The 23,263-nt window shown below is 35.6% G+C and overlaps 1 protein-coding gene across 1 annotated transcript; it reads right to left on the bottom strand.

The window, feature by feature from the left end:
- Window positions 1–301: 301 nt before the first annotated feature.
- LOC765141 (FERM domain-containing protein 5) lies at window positions 302–23,110 on the bottom strand. Its single transcript, XM_030977226.1, has 12 exons — window positions 22,894–23,110; window positions 21,975–22,079; window positions 16,198–16,240; window positions 15,298–15,477; window positions 13,815–13,938; window positions 12,742–12,829; window positions 11,474–11,626; window positions 10,723–10,811; window positions 10,005–10,070; window positions 8,555–8,623; window positions 6,667–6,746; window positions 302–6,004 (listed from the first exon to the last, which is right to left on the bottom strand). The coding sequence occupies exons 1-12, from the start codon at window positions 22,984–22,986 to the stop codon at window positions 5,358–5,360; spliced, it is 1,737 nt and encodes a 578-aa protein (XP_030833086.1). The 5' UTR covers window positions 22,987–23,110; the 3' UTR covers window positions 302–5,357.
- Window positions 23,111–23,263: the final 153 nt, after the last annotated feature.

The raw sequence follows: 23,263 nt of genomic DNA on the forward strand, positions 1-23,263 counted from the left end.
AAGGAGAATAGAAAGCTATGCCCCAATTAGAGAAATGAAAAGAAAATGTATGCATTTAAATACATCACATTATCACTGAATAGCTAATAAAGGAAGTCTTCTTTACAATGAGGATATGTATTCAAAAAGGAGGAAATTATGTAATATGTAAATATTAAACTCATTTGTTTATATCTATTGAAAAAGCTCTCTGATAAAAAAAACAAGCAAGAAAAGCATACACAAAAGCAAACAAACTAGACAAATTATTTATAAACATTTCACAGTAATCTAATTTGAGGTAAATATAAGAGCAAAGAGATAGAATGCTCAAAAGGAGACATTCTTTTAAATAAAAAATGATTTATTTGGCAATAATGTGAGGAAAACTTGGTCATATACAATGTAAGAATGAAAGTGCTTGGTAAAAAATAACTTCCATATCTATCGTTTGGAGCCAGAAGATCATATCTCATATAAATCCATAAAGAGTTAACAATCTTCTGGGTCTGAACAGGCGATTTTGTATATGTACATACAGCTACAGAGGAAATGACATCACTGCAGCCAGCTGCTATAAAGACAAACTCACACACAAGCAAAACAGACTAAAAATACACATTGCAAAACAAACTAAAAATAAACATCCATCAATAACAAGCATCAATAACAAGATATAAAAAATCCCCACATATTTTACATATCCAGTGGCTCGTAGCATCAACCTCATGCTAAATGTGAATTAAAATCATGTCCGTTAGAAGCATGATTGTGATGACATTTGGCAAACATGATGCAAGATACAAGATAAATCATGTTAATCTTGACAAGATTTGACATAACCATGAAAATAATCCACTGCTCTTAAACTAATGATGCAAACTTTGCTTTTTGCCCTTCTGACGAAAATACCCAACCTCATTAACTTGTTTTTCATAAATATTGTTTTCAGATTTCTTTTACAAATAAAACTCAAAGGCCGTAGAAAACCATTAGAAATCAATTTGTGTGTGTGTGTGTGTAGAAATAAAACAAAGAGAACATCTGAGCACTGTAACACAGCAATGTAACACACAGAAATACAAATATCAAACACAATGTCTTTTCAATAATAAAACACTTCTCATTTTAGACAAAGAATGCTATTTTCAGGAAATTCGCTTAGTATAGTAGCGTACCTAATCACTTTGTCCCCATTGAATTTTTGAAGGTTGACTCTTTTTGATGCACTTGTAATTTGATTTCAATCAAATTAAAGGCACTCTACATCACTGCTATATCTCTCTAAAAAGATAAATCAATTATTATTATCACTATTTTGTTCTTTACTATTTGGCGTTTGAAAGAACCTCTAGCAATTCCACTTTACATAATTGCTCCCTTTTCAAGTAGAAGCAAAACACTATCTCTTTGACAATCATTCACCTGTTAATAATAAGCTCAAGATAACTCAGACTAGAGTCTCTACAAAATGTGTGTTGTACAAAATCAAATCATATAATAATGAATAAGACTTTCTGAGTGCAACAATTAATGAATGAATGATACTTGGAGATACTAAAACAAATGATTCTGAACTTGAAACATTTCTAGCATGTCCAGACAAAATAGAAAAATGTTAATTGCATCAAATATTATGTACATTATTTCCATACAGCTATCCCTGAAAGATATTGTTTTATGCATGACTTTCTGGCAGAGATTGGTTGACTGAATTAAGTCAAGATTGTCCACTTTTGTTGCTGGTTATCTTTCTGTAACAATTTGAAGCAGAAGGCTTTTTCTTTCAGGCAGTAGCCTTAATGCCGTCACTGTATGTTCCATTTCTACTTCCCTTTTTTCTTCTTTTCACTCCATTAATTCATATCAAAATAGCTTGTGTGTGCATTTCATTTGTACATGTAGGTTCATGATTTGTTTGTGCATTATCTTTTTTTACATGAGCAAAACATAACTGTTCTCACACAATACAACATCATGTGTGAGTTTTAATACCCGGATATTCTTGGGATATTTTTAGATCGGTCAAAAGTCTATTTTTACTAACACTGTTGATGTTTAAGTAATACCAAGGCCATCGTTGTTGAATATCATAGCTTTTCTCATCATTACCTTTAATCTTCATGCATCACAGTAACAGGAAAAGATGGTGTGAGGTTTTAAAAAATTGGACAGCACAAGCATACTTGCTAAATTGATTATAACATGTAGATGATATACACTCAAACCTTTTCTCATTTTATTTTGCTACTTCTTTTGATTACATCCTTAGGTAGAAATGGGGCAAGTGCATTTCTATCCCTATTAAGATTCTACGGAAAAAAGTTTACATTTGGTCATGATTTAGAAGACCTTCAATGTTCCATAATAAAACCACATTACTCATTTATTTCATATTTTAGATGAAGATACAACTGTAGTTTCCTTTCCCTTAATCTTGTTCTTCTCTTAGTCCTTAATTTGTCACTTTTTGTAGGGTATCTGCAGATGGTTAGAACAATCGTACATTATGTAAAACTTACACAGAAAATGAAAACATATCTTATAAAATGTCCTATACTACACATACCTTCATACATATAATATTATGTAATAATAAACGATAGCATAATTGCCAGAACAAATAAATAAATCAATTTTTATACAGCAAATATTTCTTACATGCCTGACTAGGCGATCATAACAGAAATGATGACGAGCACATCAATGCTTCTTTCACATCAAACATAATATGTGAAGACTCTTTCAATTTCAGAGAAAGTAAATACATTTGTATCACGATAGTTTAATATGGAATACCAAGAAATATAGAATTAAAAAAGACAAAAGTCTCATACACTGTACGTAGAGCAGCAGGGGTAAATTTGGTCCAGATGTTTACAGGATTTCATTTGAAATCAATATAACGACAGTGCTATATATAAATCTTGATGTATCTTGGCAAGTGTAGAAGTCTTTTTTTAAACAATTCAGAATAATTGAGGTGGAATGGTATGATGTAACATCCAATTTATCTTCTCTTTTAGTTTTCACATTTCGCAAGACCTGACCCAGAAACCGAGACCAAATGAGATCTGTCCCTTTCTACTCTTGCGACATCCGTCTTTGGAAATTCCCCGAGACGCTTCATAGAGAAGAATGATAAACCTGCTATGCTTCGCCCCCATTCTAAACTGACCGCCCATCTTTTAATCATGGCAGATATGTATGGTTGATTACGGTATACACACACAGCTCAAAAGATGCCGTGTGCTCTGCCAGACAAACAGCTTCACTGCAATTGGTGACTTTCACGGTCAACAACCGTCTTCGAGAATTCCCCGGTTTATTTCGGTCAGCAACACTCCCACTTCTAAACTGAATGTCAATTTTCGATTTATTAATAGTGTAGACACTTTACTCACTACTCACACCATGATATTCTCTACCAAAGGACACGCGCCCCTATCTTGGCTCCAATTATTCACTTTCGATGTCAACATCCGCTGTGGGAAATACCCAAGTATATATTCAAGAACGACGCACCATTTTTGCTCCATCCCCATTCTAAACTGCCTGCCCATTCTTTAAAAATTTGAGCAAGCATATGCAATTACTCTACCACACAAAAAGTGCCCCCCCCCCGAACTTGGTTGCAATTAGCATCTTTTACTGTCAAAATCCGCCTCTGAAAATAGCCAGGAATATATCCACGAACATACCCTTTTTGCTCCACCCCCATTCTAAACTGCCTGCCCATTCTTTTGTCTTGATCAGGCATATGCATTACTCTATCAAACAATTTTGTTTCCCTTTTTCACTATCGACAACCGCCTTTTGCTTTGGGCAGGCGTTCAATGCGTGACTACTTCTGCACGACTTGAATCATGCTGTGCAATACCAAGCACAAATTACGCCCCCATCTTAGCGCCACTTTGTGACCTTTGTCATTAACGTAATGAATTTTTATACCTTGCATATTCACAACTCACGTGATGCTTTATGCACGAGTATGCCCCAGACTTTACTTCAAATCATAACTATGTCATAGCTATGATTATACCGTAATCATTTATAGCTCAATTAATGCTCTCTTTGCCTTATTTGGTCATTTCGCAATGAACAGGATATGATTTCCAAACTCGCACAATGTTTTTGTGCATTGATAATGATAGAACGCCCCCTTTATAAGTTTTGATTACTCACTTCTCCATAAATATAACACCACAATTACATTCATGTTACTTTCAAGACATGCGCATTGATATAACGCATGCGAAATCAATCACGCCATGCGCATTTACCCCTCACACGATGCTTTGCGCATCAAGGCGACACCCCCTTTTCTATCATTCCGTCAGTAACTTCCCCACTGACATTGTACCAATAACACATTGCGTCATTGCCACTGATGGGCTGTTTCATGTAGACAACTTACCCTTCTCCCGGCGTGAACATGACCATGTACCATTCATGAAATGGTGAGCTGAGATAATAATAATTGGATAGAAATCTGTTTTCACAACTTCTCCATTGAGCGATATTCATTACATCATGCCATAGTGCTTCTCACATGTTTACAAGCACTTCATGAAAACATCCCCTTTACCAAAGCCTTAATTAGTATTTTAGTATTAAGTAATCATGTCATAGACGTAAATAATTACATGTAATCTTGTGAGTTTATTGTTAAACTGGAATACAACCAAGTGAAAATTGGGTATGTAACATTCCCATCATTCTATAAGCAACATAAGTAAACCATGATGGAATGTTATATGATTGAAACATAAACACCTTGGAAGGTACGTAGCATAAAATCAAACTACGAGCATGTAACCTGAGAACCAATCAGCAAAGTATGGAAAGTTACTAACACAATGACAACGTAACAGACTTCTAAACAAAAGCATGTCTTTCACTTTCCAAACTCTTGTTACCTGCTGTAAACATGATTATTCTCTGCGTGTTTCCTTCCGACTTGGTTATTTTCCTGAAGCATGTCCTCTTGTTCCTGACTCTCAAGTTGCGCAATGTGTTCACTCTTTCACTGCCTCCTTGCATTGCTAGTGGAGCATTCAACATTGAGGGAATCAAGCGTCTTTTTAACATAGCCTTGAGTAGGTGTTTCGTAGGTGCTAAGTCAGGCAACACAATAACTCAAGTAACCCAAGGTTGACCCATGCTCCTTAAATAACGAGGATTAATTTGGGAGCATGATATGCTGGTGTCGACCTGCCTATTTAGTTTTGACATAAGTTTTTAGAAACATTGCTCTAATAAAATAGCATTTATGATCAAACTCTGATTAAAAAGTGCTTTGAGGTTGCTAGCTCAGGCAAAGCCTTAAGTCAAGTGTTTCATATGTCAACTCAAACTTGACACCAAATGGTGTGAGATTAGTTTTTGAAGCGTGTCATAATGGTGTCAACCTGCCTCGTCACATATTGACTAGCCGGTGCTATGAAGGTGTCGGTGAAGTCATGCCATCTATTCGCAGTCCACGCTTTCGATGGCTCGTACAACACATACCTGACCTCCTCTACGAGCCACAGGTCTTGGAGAGGTTGGACAATCGGAAGGTCCGTTTCAAAGAGAACAAAGACAATCAGAATGCTGGTAATGAGAGTAAGGAGGATGAGGAGGATGAGGGAGTATGTGTTGGCCAGGGGGGCGTCGCTGTCCTTGGGGTTGGCGGATGACTTAGCCAAAGCTTCCGTTGCCTCAGCGAGGATGCTCTCCATGTGGTGGTTGCTTTCCATCTGGAACGCCGCAGGAGATGTAGAGGGCGCTTTACTCTCGCAGACTCCTCCGTTCCTCTCCTCAGCCATCACCTCCTCTTCCTCTACCACATCAGGGAGTGGGTCGCGGGCATGGCCATCAACCGTTGTCAGGGAGATTGGGGCGGCGACTGCCGGGGGCTGGGTGTCCGTACTGCTCGTCTCATCCTCACCATCGGATGTTGCCAGAGTGAACATCGGGAGATAGTTGTCAGAGTCCCTCTGGGGTGTTGAATGGTTCTGGTTTGCCAGATGTGTAGAGAAACCTTTGGGAAGGTTAAACATTTGAAAAGCATATAAAGGATTTCATTTAATTCTTTGATTTAATGGTTATTCATTTAAATAATACATGTAGTTTTCAAACCAAAGTCCAAAATTTATCGAAGCAGTCACTCACCACAACATTGTTATTAAACTAAGATGATGAATATATATATTTTTTTTTCATTTTCTTTTCCCAACATTTATTGAAGCAGGCAGTTTCTTTACGATAAAATATAAATTACTGTGGAGTAAAATGTAAGGAAATGAAAAAAGAATAACAAAAAATAAATAAATAAATAAAATAAACTTGAACTGAAAAAGAGAAATAAAAATAAGTACGGTAATAAGGAAATAATACCGAAAAATAATGTGGAGGGATAGAGGGATGGAGTATTACAGATAAAGAGAAGAGTGGAAATGTAGGGCTAAAGAGAGAGAGAGAGAGAAAGAAAAAAAGAAATTGAAAGATAGAAAATAGAGAAAGAAACAAGGAAGAAAGATAACGGGATACATTGTATAAGGATATAATTCACAAAGACAACGAAACTGAAAGAGAAAGGGAGAAAGAGGGTACGGGGGGGGGGGGGGGGGTAAAGAAACGGAAGGAGGGAATATATATGGAATGGTAGACATAACGTCAAATGCAAAACATTTGTTGACATACCTTCAAATGTACTTGCATCACTGATTGGTCTGAGGCTGTTTATCTGCAATGATCGTCTGGGTCTTATCAGTGGGGGACTCCTGTTTAACAGATTGAAATTAAAAAACAAAGAAAAAGATACATAGAGGCACAATCATTTATAAAAACTTAAAACAACAAAATTGTATGTGAGTGAGCAAGGTCTGCATTTCATATTCTTTAAGAACTGAAATATGAGGCAACAATCACCTTACTTTAAACATTTGACAACTGATACTGGGGAATAACATTCTGATTTCAATTTTGTGTACGAGTAAGGCATCTATCAGCATTTGCACTCAACAAAGTCTAGACAACCTAAATATAGAAACTGGTTTATATTATAATGCATTACAATTTAGGTAACAAAGACTCATAATCAATAAATTAAAAACTTAGGGTTTACGCAATACATAATTCCTAGAATGCTAAAAAAAAAAATTCAAAGACCAAGTTGAGTCTGCTTTGCGTCAAATTAATACCTTCCTGAAGATACATAAACATTATTGGCATCTACATGTATATGACCGGTAATTCATTGTGTGGTATAATGAAAAACAAGTATGAAGAAGCACTTGAGAACATATCTCTTTTACAGTTCACTTACATGATTGGGGGAATCCCCACATTTCATATACCACAACAACTGTATATATCTAAGGGAATGCCCATGTCAAAACAATGCCTTGTAAAATCCAGGTACACATGCTTTACATCCTGATTCCTTTTAAATACATGTTTAATATGTCAAGTGCAAAAGATGAAAGTTAATATCTTTTCAAATCCCCAACATATTTTTGATATTTCTATAAACCACCAAAAAAGAAGGCTGGGCAACATTTATTCCAAGTGTTCTATTAGTTTTTCCTGACATAAACTACTCTAATTAAACAAATGCATCATACAGAAATCACATCAAATTATATGGATATGATTTCCACATATTGCTTACAAATGTTCAACAAATTTTAACAAGACACTTCTACTCATTGTATACCTGATACGAAAAAATAACAAACTTGGCAGGATATACATAGCTTTTTCCCCATATACAGTACGGTATTCACTTCCGACAAACAAAACAAGGAAAGAACATTAAGGTTGATATCGCACAGAAACAGTTTCACTTTAGTAATGATTCACAGTTTTGTGCTATTTAAAGGCTTCCATTTCCTTTTTCAACATAACTTTCATCATTTTAAGACAAAAGATTCCATCAAATGCTCAAAAAGGATTGTAATGCTGCTATATGAAATTATGATTATATTTTTGCTGTAAAATATTGTGTTTAGTCTTTTTAATTAAACATTGAATCTGATCAAACATTGAATCCAGTACAAGATTGACTTCGCTCAAATTGACACGCTATTAGTTGAAATACAAAATGTGTAGATTTGGTCAGTAGATGGCGCTAGATCTATTTCAGCTCCCTAGAAGTTCAGAAATAAATTTATACATGTATGACTGGCCAACACAGGAACATCTAATACATGTATCTGATCTACAAGATATACACATGCAAATAAAAACTTGGATATTACCCTCATGAATCTTACCTTTTTTTAACATAGACATTTTGTGTGTTGGACATAATGGGAAAGTTGTCCGCCACTACATCACAGAGAAATTATGGATTCAGCCAATTTAAAGAGCCCATACTTACAGTGACTGCAACTTTCAAAAATACATACCGGTACCCTTCTTATTTGTTGTCCAATTTCACTCAAACTTTCACCAGTCTACATCTCTGATTTTGTCTGCCTACCTCTCGAGTAGTTTGCCATCAATGTTGGTTTATTCATAATTAGTGCATATTCTTGTATTCATAATTAGAGTAAATACTGTGAATAATAGTTTGAATTGATCCTACCTTGCCACTGTAGGCTCCTTCCTCTCTAAGTGAGTGCTGTGTTCCAACGCTTCTTTCTGGGTTGTACCACTGCATAGAGAGAGATGAGATGCGAAAAGTTATATACATTAAACAGTCAAAATTGATCACCTGTATGAAAAGGGTCAATTCAGAAATTGATTCCCCCTCCCCATCCCCCCCCCCCCCCCATATTTTGATGTTTGGTGTGTTGTGTTCAACCATAGAACAATTTCTTGTCAGACCATATATAGATACAGTAAATGTATTCATTTTATTAATCTCTTGCAAAAAAACAAAAAAATGAAATTAACAGTTGGTTGCACTGAATGACACTGTCCTTTAAAGCTTTGATATGAATAACTGCAAACAAGTATCATAGTCTTTTTTTCAGTAAAAAATATTCATGTATTCTGTATCCTTTTATGTTCATGTTTTTTTTTTTTTTTTAACTGAAAAAAGGTATTCAATTTGCATACATGCAGGAGCCAATACTGGTTTCTTCCTAGGAGAAATACAAATTAGAACATAATGGCTACTTACTGTATTTCCTACCTGAATGAAAACCTAATAGAAATGCTCCATGGCAATTGATAATGTCTTATCAATGTGACAAAGGTTTTGTAAAACCAAAAACATAATTTACAACTGTGTTAATGATTATATAAAAGGCCTCCTGTTTGAGTCTTAACCTTCCTCTCTGGCTTGGTTCCAAATGTTGAAAATAGGAGCAAAGGGGTTTGTGTACAAATATTTTACAATGACGTAGAAGTCCAAGAAAAGTATCTGTAGTTGAACCATCACACCATGTTCAATAAATATACTTTCAGTAAGTATACAGTACCTATCCCGATGCCTGCCCTTCCCATTCTAGAAGCGTATGTCCATATTTAATTGGGTAAATTGTGGTGGACTTTTCTTTTTTCAACATGTAAAGGAATGGCAGGTGGGGGTCAGGACAAAGTATCTATGCATAACATACAGAGGTCCTTAGCATGTACACTATCCGTGTGGTATAAGATACAGAAATGTGTAGCACACTGCACCTCTCTTGGAGTTTACCATGCCATATGAGAACATGTATCAGGACAATTACCCCCTAGGACAATTACCCCCCCCCCCCCCCCTAAAGGGGAAGTGTACCCTGATAATAAGTTGGTTAAATAAAGCAGATTTTGGGGTTCTTTTTGTTGGGGGGGGGGGGGGGAGGGGGTAATTGTTCAAGGGGGTAATTTTCAGGGGATTGTCATCGGAGGTTAATGGTCCAAGGGTATACATTTCCGGGTAATTGTCCTTTTGGGGGTAATTGTTCCTCTAACAATTGGCTGGGGGTGATTGTCCGGGGGGTAATTATTCTAGAACCATTGGAACATTAAAGATTTTTTTTTAAAGGGGGAAGGGGGGGGGGGGGGGTCCTGTAGCCTACTCCAGCAGAGACATAATTTGTTCCTACCTAAAGCTGAATCTGTTTCTCCTCAGAAAACTGTTCGTCCTCTTCAATCCCTTAGTCACTCTGCTCCTGTATAAAACAAATAATCATTTTTAAAATACATTAAATGCATGTATGAATATAATTGGCAAACAGGCAAGAACTTGTTACCATTATCCCACGGTGTGAAAAAAACTCTTTCAAATTCTGTGCAACTCTGTCAGTATTAAAGATACAGTAATTAAGCATTAAACACTGTTTAGAGAGAATGCTAATTTGGGGTAAAGGTGAAAAATAATTGGTGAGCTTTCTCTTTTTGTATACCGGTACATGTAAATGTCACCCCAAAACGATTGCTCCTCTAATTCGAAATATGATGAGAAAGAGTTAAAAAGTTTGAACCCAACTTTCACGTCACATGTATACATAGTCCCATAAACCCATTTCTGTGTGCAGTGCATGAAGTTTTCTGCAAGATTGAGCCAATTGCTTCTCATTTTGGTGATTCCAAAATGTGCAATATATACATTCGTTCTTATGTACTGAATAATCAAATTTTTCCATTTATATACTAAAAGTTTCTTTCACAAAGTAGTTGCATGATAAGAACCCGAGACATTAAACATGAATCCATTAGAAGTCAAATTCACTATCAGTTTGTTTCAACTGAATCAAGAAAAATAAGCTCATAATTCCAAAAGCTAGATGAGCTTCAATTTTGCATTTTGGCTGCATCACTTACTGGTAGAATCCTTGGTTCTCAATGGCACATTTCCATAAATGTTCAGCTGCAGCATCAGTACTCAAGAAATACCGGTGGTTGACTTTCTTCTGCAAATATAAATGTAGAAAATTATTTAAAAGAGTTATAATGGTTACAATGTATCTGTGATTGTATCAATGAACATTTTGTGAAATATGATGCCCTTCTTTACTGATTACAGAAAATTGCACCTTTGTGGGACAAATGTGTTGAAAAATACAATCTGTAGTATGATTTATATTTCCTCCTATTTTTTACAGGTATACAGCTATGTAAATCCCATTTAAAAAAAACATTAATTTACTTCTTAGATGACAAGATAACTTGAATGTAAGAACATATCTCAAAGAGTAGCAACTTATTAATTTGTTTGTATCGATTAAAAAAGAACAATAGGAGGGAGGGGGGAATTAAAGCTATAGGACCTCTTCCATGTGGCCTAGAGGTGAATGCCAATCTAAAAACAGTCTAAAATGATATTTATAGGTTAAAATATATGTATATTTTGTTCTGTTTTTTGCATTTCTCTGAGAAATAATCAGATTGTACACAAGAAGTATTGTTATTTTTTTTTTCTTCAAATTTTTGTTTGCTTGAATGATTGAATCACTGAGAATTAATTTTGTACCCAAAATTCAAAATTTTACTTCAATACAACTCAGTTCCAACTCTTCCTTTATTTAAACCAGAAGCATGTCTCATTGACAAAGAAAGATGTTTAAAGTCTGACCTCATTGAAGACGGCATGTATGATGAGAGCTCGGCCATCTTGGGAGAACTTCCTGATTGTATCCCATTTGAAGGTCTCAGCTAGCATGCTACCACGGAACAGAAGTACTCCACGTAACGTCAGGCCAAGGTATAACTGGGTTCCATACATGTCCTGTTTAACATCAATAAACATAACAATGTTGTCAATATCTATTCGGCACACTCCTAGCAAAACAAATACATGCTAGTACATGCAGCACATCAACCAGTGGATCTATGTATAGCTTTAAGTTGTATTGGAGGGACTTGGTAATCAAGGATTAATGAGTTACAAAAAGTAATACCATATTAACTGGGATTTGAACCCAGGACCTGCCTATTAGGAGATCGCTACTGTACCACTGAACTTTCACACCTCCTGATGAGTATACTTTCATCATAAATGAAGCTAAGATATACGTATTTGATAAATTTACTTTCATGATGGGTAGATTAACTAGATTTTAGTATTTTCGACAATAAATGTTTGTTTTTATCATTTAGATTTGACGAGATTAATAAATCATTTCATTCATCAAGGCCTGACTCCAAGATGTTGTACTTACATGTCCATAATGTACTTTAACATTAACACACAATGGATGGCACATCACAGAAACAAACAACTGTCAATCATGTGTGTACTACTAAATTAATATTAAAGGGGTCCGGGTATGACCAAGCTAGGCAGTGTAACATCCAACTAGAAGGCACTATGAACATCACTGACAAAGAAAGCGGACAAAATATACAGTTCCTCAGGTAGACAAAGGAACATCCCTTCACTGCTATTATGTAAAAAAGTGAAAACGCATGTGACACCTGTTCTACACATTTTTACATAATATCAGTGAAGGGATGTTCCATTGTCTACCTGAGGAACTGTATATTTTGTCCGCTTTCTTTGTCAGTCATGTTCATAGTGAGGTCTGCATCTTGAAAGGGACTAGAAAAAAATAGTATTTTATCCTACTTTTATTTTTCATTGATATTTCATTTATTCTAACTATTTTCCTCACTGGAACAATTCATTAGTACAACAGCCTTTAAACTTGGCTGTTCCAGGCCGACATCATGATTAAATGTAACCTTGCATTATTAGTTAATTAAATAGTTCCTTCCTCAAACTTAAATTCTGTAAATTTCGGGCTTGAACTTTATGTCAGTGGGTGCAACAATTTAGGTAATAAAAATTTCAATTATTTCCTAAAAGCTTGCCAAAACTTGACCTATTTTTAGTTTGCTTACCCGAACTAAATGAGGGTCTACTCCATACGTATCAAGCTTGTGAGCTGTCTCTATGAACTTGAATTCAGCTTGTGGTGGCGTCATACCACTGTAAATAAAACAACAATATTCAGTTAAACCACCATAAACAAACTTTAATTAAAGATTAGACAAATATATATTGTGCACAAGTACATGTATGCACAAATATTGTTGAACATAATTAAATGGAAAACCGAATGATGGATGGCAGCTATTTCATACAACACCTTATTGTGTTGTCAGTGGCTAATACAACCACTTAAATTTCATTCATATTTAAATGAAGTAATTGATAACAAAGTAGTACTGATACAAGCTCTATCAGGTATATTAAAGCTTCAATGGAAGTTAATAGTTCATCTATTTAAATGAAGTGATTGATGGCAGGGGGGCATCAATGGAAACTACAATAATTGCATACTTTGCCATTACAATACAACTGCTACCATGTAAGAGGTTGTATTGTTAACTTGCCTCAAACCTTTTATCATAAATCACCTAAGAATTTCACTGTCACAAAAGAGGGTTTTTGTTGTTGTTGTTATGATGGAAAATTATAAGTCAATTTGTTCTTTATATCACTAAATCTAGTACAGCTGTACACCCATCTAATGCAATGAATTCTTACAATATGCATCTATAAAGTTTTAGTTGGTGACACATCAGGGGAAAAATTAACATTTATTTTTGGGGGGCTACTTTTCAACCTTGCCTGCATGAAAATAAAATTCTAAAATTTGTTTAGCATTGAACTCTATGCACATTTTTGGGGGCTCTTTTGGGCATTTCGGGGGATATTTCGCCCTGAGTCCCCATGTATTTTTTTCACTGTTACACATAGTAAAACCAAGCAGTAATACATATTGTATCGTACATAGAACAGGCAAATACAAAATAATAAAACAATAAGAAATAATTCTAACAGAAGTGACAAGGAGAATACAATCAAATGGGGATATCGTTGCTCGTCAAAAAGCTATCCCAAAACAATTGTAAAGGGGGAGGGGTAACAAATTGCACCAAACTGTGCCTCATCCATAGTAAAACCTTACCCGAGGTCTGACTGATGTAGCTCTTCTATCCTGATCTGTAGTTTCTCTGATTGTTTAGGAAACATGGTGAAGTAGGAGACGTAGCCTGGCAGGTGTTCTTCAGGGTTGTAATCTTCCAGGTTAGCTGTCAAAGAAAAATATTTAAAAATCATTATAGAAATTGAGTAATTCATACTTTCTTTGTTTCTACAGTTAAAACACTAAAACTGCCATTGGTCTCTGTAACTTTTTTTTTTGGGGGGGGGGGGGGGGGACGGTATGAAAAGGGAGTTGCGAAATCATCATGAGGATCAAAATTGGAAGAAAATGGATGTTACACAGTAAAAAATGATCACATTTTTGCAAAAATATTTTAACAAATTTAAAATTAGATAACAGATGTCTTGCTTAAAGGTAATACAAAGTTTGGGGAAATTTTGAGAATTAGGTGGATACTGATTCTTTACACTTTTGATATATTTGGATGCCGATGTAGATGTATTATAAGCACTAGAAAAATTAGCCCCTGAAACACTTCTGTTTTCGAGAAATATTGAATATAAAAATTTACCGGTGCTCCCGGTAAATTTTGATAAATTTCAATTAGCGCCTACTGCCTTACAATGGTAGCTGCGACCATGAAAATCTCAGAATAAGTAGATGTGATATATAATTTCCAAACAGGAATAGCTAATCGATCAATTTTAGTCAAGAAACATTGTTGTATAGCTTAATTAATATCTTGACCTTGAGAGGGAGCTATACAACATAACAAGTGTATTATTTACAATTTCATAACTTTAAACTCGATTTCAACTGCGACAACTATCAGTGAATATTGTAGGATCGCATATAAGCTTCCAATATGTTCATTTGAACCAAATTCATAACCCCATACCAAAACTTTGTATTACCTTAAATATCTTCATGTTTAACACATCCGATGAAAGAATGCCCTGTAACATAATGTTTGATAATACTACCGTCTCAAAGAGAAAATAGTGGAATACTGTACATTACATAGTTTTCCATTCATTTTGTATAAAAAACACCACAAACATACATGTAAAAGTCCATGGCATCAGGTCACAAAAGGTCAGATGATTCTTTCAGTTTTCTTTAATAGCTGTGATTAAGGACAGCTGTTGCTCTTATATCTGGTTTATTACTCAGACTGATTGTCTGTGGCTTTTGACCTTCACAACTAATTCTTTGATCCAACCTACAAAGGTATACACATGTAGTATATAGATGTATTGCAAAGAAGCTTGTACTAATATGTAACTGATTAGGGACTGATCACAATTTGTACAAGAAATATCAAACTTTGCATTTTTGCTTTGACATGGTGTGAGAGTGTCAAGTTTATTTCAAGCAATACTGTTCATTGACTTTGGTTTTAAACACGAAACCCATTTCCTAGGGGGACAACTAGATGGATTGTGTATTTAAAGCATAACCCTAAGGAATGACAGAATTCAAAAATCAAGAGGTTAACACTTACACTGCACAATGCAAGCACCCAAGAGAGCCTCTTCTTGAAAGGAACACACAATGCGGCCATGAAGAAGGTCTCGTTTGAGCTGCTGGAATAACTGAAAGCGAGTGATTTCCTCCTTTAATGAATAAGGGTCTACTGGGTAGAACTTCACCCTGAAGACCACTCTGTAGGGTGGGCCTGTCCCTGAAAGGAAGAAAAAATGGGGTGAAAGAGATATGAAATTATAATGATAATGATAATTATCTGGATTTATATTGCGCTAAATATGAGGTATCGTCATCGGATTAATTCTCACACAATGTGCACCACCTCCACTCCCTGCCGAGTATTCCTACCACATTGTATTATAACTAATCTCTACAAAATTCAGAATATGACAATGAGAATACTAAGTCAAATGTGACAGCATTTTATAAAAGATTCTCACACAATGTGCACCACCTCCACTCCCTGCCGAGTATTCCTACCACATTGTATTATAACTAATCTCTACAAAATTCAGAATATGACAATGAGAATACTAAGTCAAATGTGACAGCATAAAAGATTGAATTGTACCAACTTAACTGTATTGCTAATACATGTACTGGGCATTAGTCATTATATGAACGTGCTTCTTGGATTAAAGCAGATATCCCCTTAATCTATCCATTCATTACAGGATTAATCAAGCTTAATCCCATATCAGTCCTATCTTTACAACAATGGCACAGAGGTTTTTTTATAAAGAGAGTCATTTCAATAGAAAAGCCGTAGTCTAGCTAACTGGGGATAGTTTAATAAAGGAAAATCCACCCCAATATCATATCTATTCAAAAGTATTTAAACTTGTACATATAAAGGTCATAATGGAGTGGTCTTTATACAGAGGTTTCACTGTGCATACAGTCACTTCACACTCACCTTTCAGTTGCTTGAGTGCATTCTTCTTGCAGTCTAGCCAATGCTAAGAAGGAAGAAATAACAAGAAGAAGAAAAAATCATCATTACACATGTATGTTGAGGAAAATCATGAGTGCACAATGAAAATATTTCCTTGTTTATCTCTTATATAACATGGGGTTGTATTATTCTTGCATACATGTAGCTTTCATTTAGGATATTTTCCAAACAAAAACATATTCTTGTTAATATTCACATATAAATTGTCTCACTACAATGTACCGATTCATGTGCCATACACATACATGTATCTGCTACAGTTTCTAGTATAATTTATATCACTGTGATTTTACAATAAATCCCTTTTCAATTGTTATTATTTTTTTCCCTTGAACATGTTGCAGGCAATCACCTCCAAAATTCATATATATGCCTATATTTATGTAATGCCTACTCAGTACTGGTATCACTTTCTGTAGACTTGCAAGTCATTCTTTCTCAAAATTTACATATTTGTTCTACTACACCTGACCTCCCTTTCTCTCCATAGGTTCATATCTTTCTACACACTCTCCCTTATCACAGATTAGCATGAGTCACAGTCAACATTATATCACACATGACCCTCCCTAATTAACCACACTTTTGGTAGCTATATTCATACGGGACTTTTGGAGTTAAAACTACACGGTTTTAAACTAGCGAAACCTCCAAGTTTTAAATAACCTATTTTCAACAGCTTGGTTTTCACAATTTTAAACTACATGTACAAGCCGAGCAGGGATATGTGAGTTTCACATATTATCCCTGAGCCGAGCAAGCATTTGCTTTAACTATATGTACAACAGACTGGCCAAAACCTTGGAGCTAATAATATTGCGTACACAGCTACCCAGCTAGCATACACTGTAACTGGAAGATATTTATATGAAAGTCATCAATTTTTATTAAAAGGGGCATACAGAATGGATAACAATATTGTATACAAAACATTGTATTTGAAAAGATTAGTTGACATGACAGCTAGCCAATTAATATTGCATGTTAACAATGAGCCCATCTCAAAGTTGATTGAATTGAAACCACAAGCTAAGCTACAGACTCTTGTATGAACCTACATGTAGATGTCAGTAACAACTAACAACATCACCAGATCAAGTCTCATCACCCAGCCTTACATCCTGCAATATGGGCTGGGCACATTACCAGGAGTTGATGACAGTTTAACAATTCTGAAGTCTCATGATTTGGTGTTTTCAACATTCCAGTGATATACATTGTAACATGGACATTGAGACCATGGAAATCTTTATCCTGTGATGTCAGGGTACAACAACAAAATCATATAGAGAGCTACTTTACATGTAGGACCAGCAGCATTGTTACATCACATTTCTCATGATATAAGAATAATGAGATTCCACTGTATTCATCACATTAGTACCCATCTCTTGCTCTTGTAAAACTACACTGCAATACACTAGTGTAAATGACTTTTTGTGCAAATGATTTTTTTCCCCCTTTTATTTAAAAGTTTAAGTTGTCAATGGCCTGCTTCAGATAAACTATTTTGCAGCTAAAAGATAAAATAACAAACAAATGGGACATTGAACAGCTACACCATGTAGATACATGTACATGTATGTAGTGTAAATGTTGGGTCTACTCTTAAGCCAAGTTCAAGGAGGTCACCTGATTCATCTCACAACTCCAAAATATCTGTCAAGTGTGACTTTCATTTAAACACAGAACAAACTGACAAAAATTATGTTATTACAGCTATACATGGTATTCTTTGAGAAAGAAATAATAATCCCAAATGGAACTGATTGTCTCAGTGGTAACTTTTATCATATCATTTTAATATCAACAAATAATGAATAATAATACCTCCCATTGAATTTTGTATATAAACAATCCATTAAAAATTGTCTCATTGCCAAGTTGCATATACCACCAAGTCTACCAAACAGACATTTTAAATTGAGTCTTCTACACTTCAAAATATTACCAGTATTTAAACAAATATATAAATCTGATACCCAAAGTTGATTAGCTCTATGTAGCAATTAGCATGTCAACTGTTGATTTTGTGAAATGACTAATATCCAGACAATTACGTAACTGTATATGCTTCCAATACTGTTGGAGAGTGTCAATTTATTACAAGTACATGTGCAGTACAAGTATTCAAACATGTGGGCCCGAATTCACAAAGGAGGTTTGTCGACAAACCTTGGTTTTCGTACGTCATATGACGCGTTTTACGCGTTTTTTACAAACCTGGTTTGTAAAGAACAAAAGGAGGTTTGGCGAAACAAAAGGAGGTTTGAGCTCAAACCTTGCTTTGTGAATTCGGGCCGTGAGGTTCTAAGAATAGTAGCTGAACCTGTTTCATCTTGCCACATTAGGCCTGTCTTCACTAGCTCCAGATTGCCAAATATCCCGCTATTTGAACTATCCTGATCGCAAACTATCCAGCTAATTTGCGTCTTCATCAGCCCGAAGTTGCAACTAGCGGGATATTTGGTCGAGATAATCATCCCAAGATATCTTGGGCTAGTTTGCAAAATATCCCGCTATTTGTCCGGTGCGTTTTCACCAGACAGAAGACTCACACTATGTGCGAACGCTGAGCAAAATATCTCGAGCTAATTTCTCAAGGTCGAATTTCAATTTTCGAGGTCAAATCTCGAGCTGATGAAGATGCGATTTGTAACTTCAGGATTATTTCCCAAATCAGAAATAGCTTGCTATTTGGCAATCTCGAGACTCAAGCTGATGAGAACAGGCCTACACAGTGAGTATTCAAACGTGTGATGTTCTAAGAATAGTAGCTGAACCACCTGTATCATCTTACCACACTGAATGTGTGAAAGCCCTAATGTTCATTACCCACAAAGAAACACAAGTGTTTCAGTTACTCACTGTGGTGTACACAGAACCAGTGAGTATTAATAGAATTTAAAGGGTAATCAATTTGCTTTAAACATTCCACGATCAAAATGTAGGAAAATGAGATGAATTCAGTGATCTAACATACATGTATAACTTTTAAAAAAATAATAATCTTACTCTTTGCCCATTTTGGTGGTTAAATTTATACCATTCCGTTTGTCCATTTTTTTCTGTTTCCAACAGAGGCCCAAAGAAACATTTTATAAAGGTTTATATCCCCTTTAAGAGTCAAGCAAAGTTCACTTCATATTAGTTGATGAATCACATCCTAAACCATTTAATACTTTATGAATCTTAAAAAATACCAAATGTGTGTGTATGAGGGGGAGGGGCAGATAGTCTTATTTGTTTGCTTCTTTTTCTTTTGGTGTGATAGTGTTATTTTTTGTATACCGGTACCGTAAATGTTGTCCTGTTATTTTCATTGTTTTTAAAGGAAAAATAGAAATATCTTGCAATCTAGATAAATCTGCATCAAGGTTATTCCCCAAATACTGTATTGTGTGAAAGACATGCAATTGCTGTGTATACTCGTCCATAACATTCACCTAATGTAGAAATTATTATCACCCCAAGGTCATACAGTGTAAATCAATAGAAATCTTATCTATACAGGAAGACAGTTTAAGATTGTTTTACCTTGAATGGATAATAAATTAGGACTTTTTTTTTTCTTCAATCATACACTATTCTACTCTGTCTGACCATACACTGTAGGTGAAAACAAATGTTTCAACTAGCCTTTTCAGGTGTCTTGTGGCGATTCATGCTAATTTGTGGAGAAATAATCCTAAATGTTCAATAACAATGTACTGTTAACCTTTGTAACAACTCAAAAACAGAGAAGGAAAGCAATAGATTACAGTTGAAAGAAATTGAACAAATAATCAGAAGGCTTGAAAGCTCAAATTATGAAATTTACACTGTATGCGACTCCTTAGCTGTCGATGCGGTCATATTGTAAGACTGCAAAATAACTGGGAAAACATCCATTATCAAGCAGTAAGCCATTTAACCCCATAACATTTCCCTAGCAATAAAATACTAACATATAACATTCTGTCATTGTGCGTCATAAGAGCAAACAAATCATTATTCAACATTGCATTTGGATAAAAAAATTACAACATTCTTTTACATGAATACCTGTATATGCAAAAGAAAATGAGAGAATACTGGTTGCTTAAATCAAAGTTCCCCATTGCTGTCCTCCTTTTTGGAAATTTTTGCAAAGGTTGAACAAAATTTCTCCGCCGGGTAACGAACCCGAACTTATAACACCAATGCCTTGACCATGGATATGGGCCAGTGGCTTGGGCAACATTAAAATTTCCAAAAGGGAGGACAGCAAAGGGAAATATTGATCGAAGCTACAACCATTAATTATACTCTCATTTCCTTTCGCATTGTATTTATTTCCAATTAGAGTTGCCACTTGCCAGGTTGTTGTTGTATCAGCTTATTTCCTTACACTTACGGTATGTATTTTTATCTACGGTAAACACTGTAAATTGGTTTCAGTTTCAAAAGTTCATATAAACCGGGTGTGCAGTGTCAAGATCTTGCACAATTTTGCAAGCAATGTGATTATAATCACTAAGGCTTTGATAAGAGATACACGTACTTGAGATTATGGTATTTGGTTTAGCGGTCTGGTCATGCACTGGAAAAGTAATGGGGATTGCCGCAGATTACTTGTACAGTAAGTCAGTCAAATCAATATGTCAAATATAAAGGTCATAAAGTAGACATAACAACGACTTCAAAGTTCATTGCGACATAAAAAGTATCCATGTTTATCACTACTACTGGAGCAAACCTTACATGTAGGTATTTCCCTCTAATGCTGCACTTGTAATTGTGCATAGGTACATGAACATGTTCATGTTAGTTTGCTCTAAGCTTTTAAAGAGAAAAGTGATTTGGAGAAGAAAAAAATGTTGACGTTACTAGATAGATTAATGAAATAAAATACATTAATGTAGGTCTATTTGAACAATAGTTTGATGTACATTGTATACAGTTTTGACCACCTGTATAGAAATACCACCTGTCTACAGAGCTAGACCACATTTTTTGTTTCCCTTAAAAATGGTTTCTCATTGGGCCTGTCTGCACTATCTCGAGATTGCCAAATATCCAGCTATTTGAACTATCCCGATCGCAAACTATCCAGCTAATTTGCGTCTTCATTAGAACGAAGTAGCAAATTAGCTGGATAGTTGGTCGGGATAATATCCCAAGATATCTCAGTCTAGTTTGCGGTTTTTTGTGCTTACTCGAGGTCAGTGGTTGTACTAGCGCGCTGAGCGGTATAGATCGCATGTGCGAACCGGAAATCGTTGTGCATGATGGGATCGGGATATTTGACTCCGGACTTCGGTCTAATGAAGACGGTCGCAAACTATCCCGCTAGTTCGGAAATAGTGGGATATTTTGCAAACTAGACCGAGATATCTTGGGATATTATCCCGACCAACTATCCAGCTAATTTGCTACTTCGTTCTAATGAAGACGCAAATAGCTGGATAGTTTGCGATCGGGATAGTGAAGACGGGCCTAATGAAACAGGTTTTTTAAGGAACCTGTATATAAAGACCACCTACCTATAAAGACCACTTTTCTTGTCTCCCTTGGGTGGTCTTCAGATGGGTTTCAATGCTGGAAAGAATGTACTGTACATGACACAATAAAGTATCACTGAATGCAAAACGGTGCAAGAGTCAAGACTGTTGTCTCTCATTGCTCTGTGGCCAAATTGAAAACATGATTTTTGTAGGTTGAATCAAGAGTTCTCTTTGGGAACTCTCAATCGAATTGTGATTGTTGCCCTCTCTTACCCTCTGTTTGTGTTGGTCGACATAGCGCAGTCCAAAATACTCCCTTTCAGCAAGTCTCAGGGCATCACATGCCTGGTCAAGTAAGAACTGTCCTTTGCTATCCCTCTGAAAAGTAGAAAAATATACAAGAAGCTTAAAGGGTGATGCAACCTTTGTAATAAGTTTTATGAAAACTGAAAAATCAGAGGTTGGTGAAAAGTTTGAACGAGGTCAAAATCGAGCTAATTAATGCTAGTAATGGTAGAATCGTTTAACAATGCAAAATTTACTTCTTTCTATTTGAATTTAATGTAAATTTGAATCCTAGTTTCTTGTTTGCATTTTTTATTAATGCAGAGGGGAGCTCCATGTTTTTTTATTTTTTCCCAACATATTTTGTTTTCACTCCCTGCCCCCCCCCCCCCCCAAAAAAAGTCTGAAAAACAGGAAACTGATCATTATTTCACTTGGGCCTTCGCCGAATTATAAAACCATTCTAGTAAATACAATTTCATTCAAAACTGTCACTGATGCGTTCTCCAAGTCTGAGTTATCAATATCATGTCACTTCATCATTGACCAATTTGATGGCATCATCATCATTATCTCAATTCTCATCATCAGGATCATCAGACAATCTGATTCATCATTTATTCTTCAAAAATGTTCAAACTCAAACTCAACAAAAAATCACGCCATCAACTGTAACTGTGACTGAGTGTTACTGGGACAGCTCAACAGCGGATGCGATTGATCAATTAATAAATGCTTGACATCATTAATATTTCCTATCAACTATTAAATCTATTATCTGATTATTCAGATCAAGTATCATCTAAATTCTACTGTAGTGTAGGCCTACTTTGTAATCTAACTCCAGGGAGCTCCGCCGCGTAATCAAGCCAAATTGTGGGATTAATTTATTATGTGCATTACTCACTTGAAATTCCACATTGATCGAGTCCACTTGTTCATCCAAAAGTTTGATAATACAATGAAACCGGTGCTCCGTACCGAATGAGTATGACGACATAATTTGTATTCTTTCAGATAAAAACGTGAATTATGGTATTTTCCAAACGTTGCAAGTACAAAAGGTGGTTTATTTCGATGAAGAATGACCGCCTCTTCGCACAGACCGCAGGTGGTTGCAATAGACGCATTCGTCACATGCGGACGTCAGACTAGCGCAGGAATGTCATTAAAAAAGCGATCTCTAGCATAGAGTGCATTTCATTATTCAGCCTCTTGAATAAAGTGCGCTACTATATCCTATCAAAAACGTACGTGCGCTCCATAGCCACTTTCCT

This window comes from Strongylocentrotus purpuratus, unplaced genomic scaffold, assembly GCF_000002235.5.
Source record: "Strongylocentrotus purpuratus isolate Spur 01 unplaced genomic scaffold, Spur_5.0 spur5_scaffold_9, whole genome shotgun sequence".
Lineage (NCBI taxonomy): Eukaryota > Metazoa > Echinodermata > Echinoidea > Camarodonta > Strongylocentrotidae > Strongylocentrotus > Strongylocentrotus purpuratus.

What these genes read in the sequence shown, in the direction of transcription:
- LOC765141 (XM_030977226.1), bottom strand. Translation starts at nt 22,986, where the DNA reads ATGTCGTCATACTCATTCGGTACGGAGCACCGGTTTCATTGTATTATC. An exon ending in TGCACTCAAGCAACTGAAAG is followed by an intron (nt 15,478 to 16,197) that starts GTGAGTGTGAAG and finishes TCTTCCTTTCAG; the next exon opens with GGACAGGCCCACCCTACAGA. An exon ending in GGGTGCTTGCATTGTGCAGT is followed by an intron (nt 13,939 to 15,297) that starts GTAAGTGTTAAC and finishes TTTCTTTGACAG; the next exon opens with CTAACCTGGAAGATTACAAC.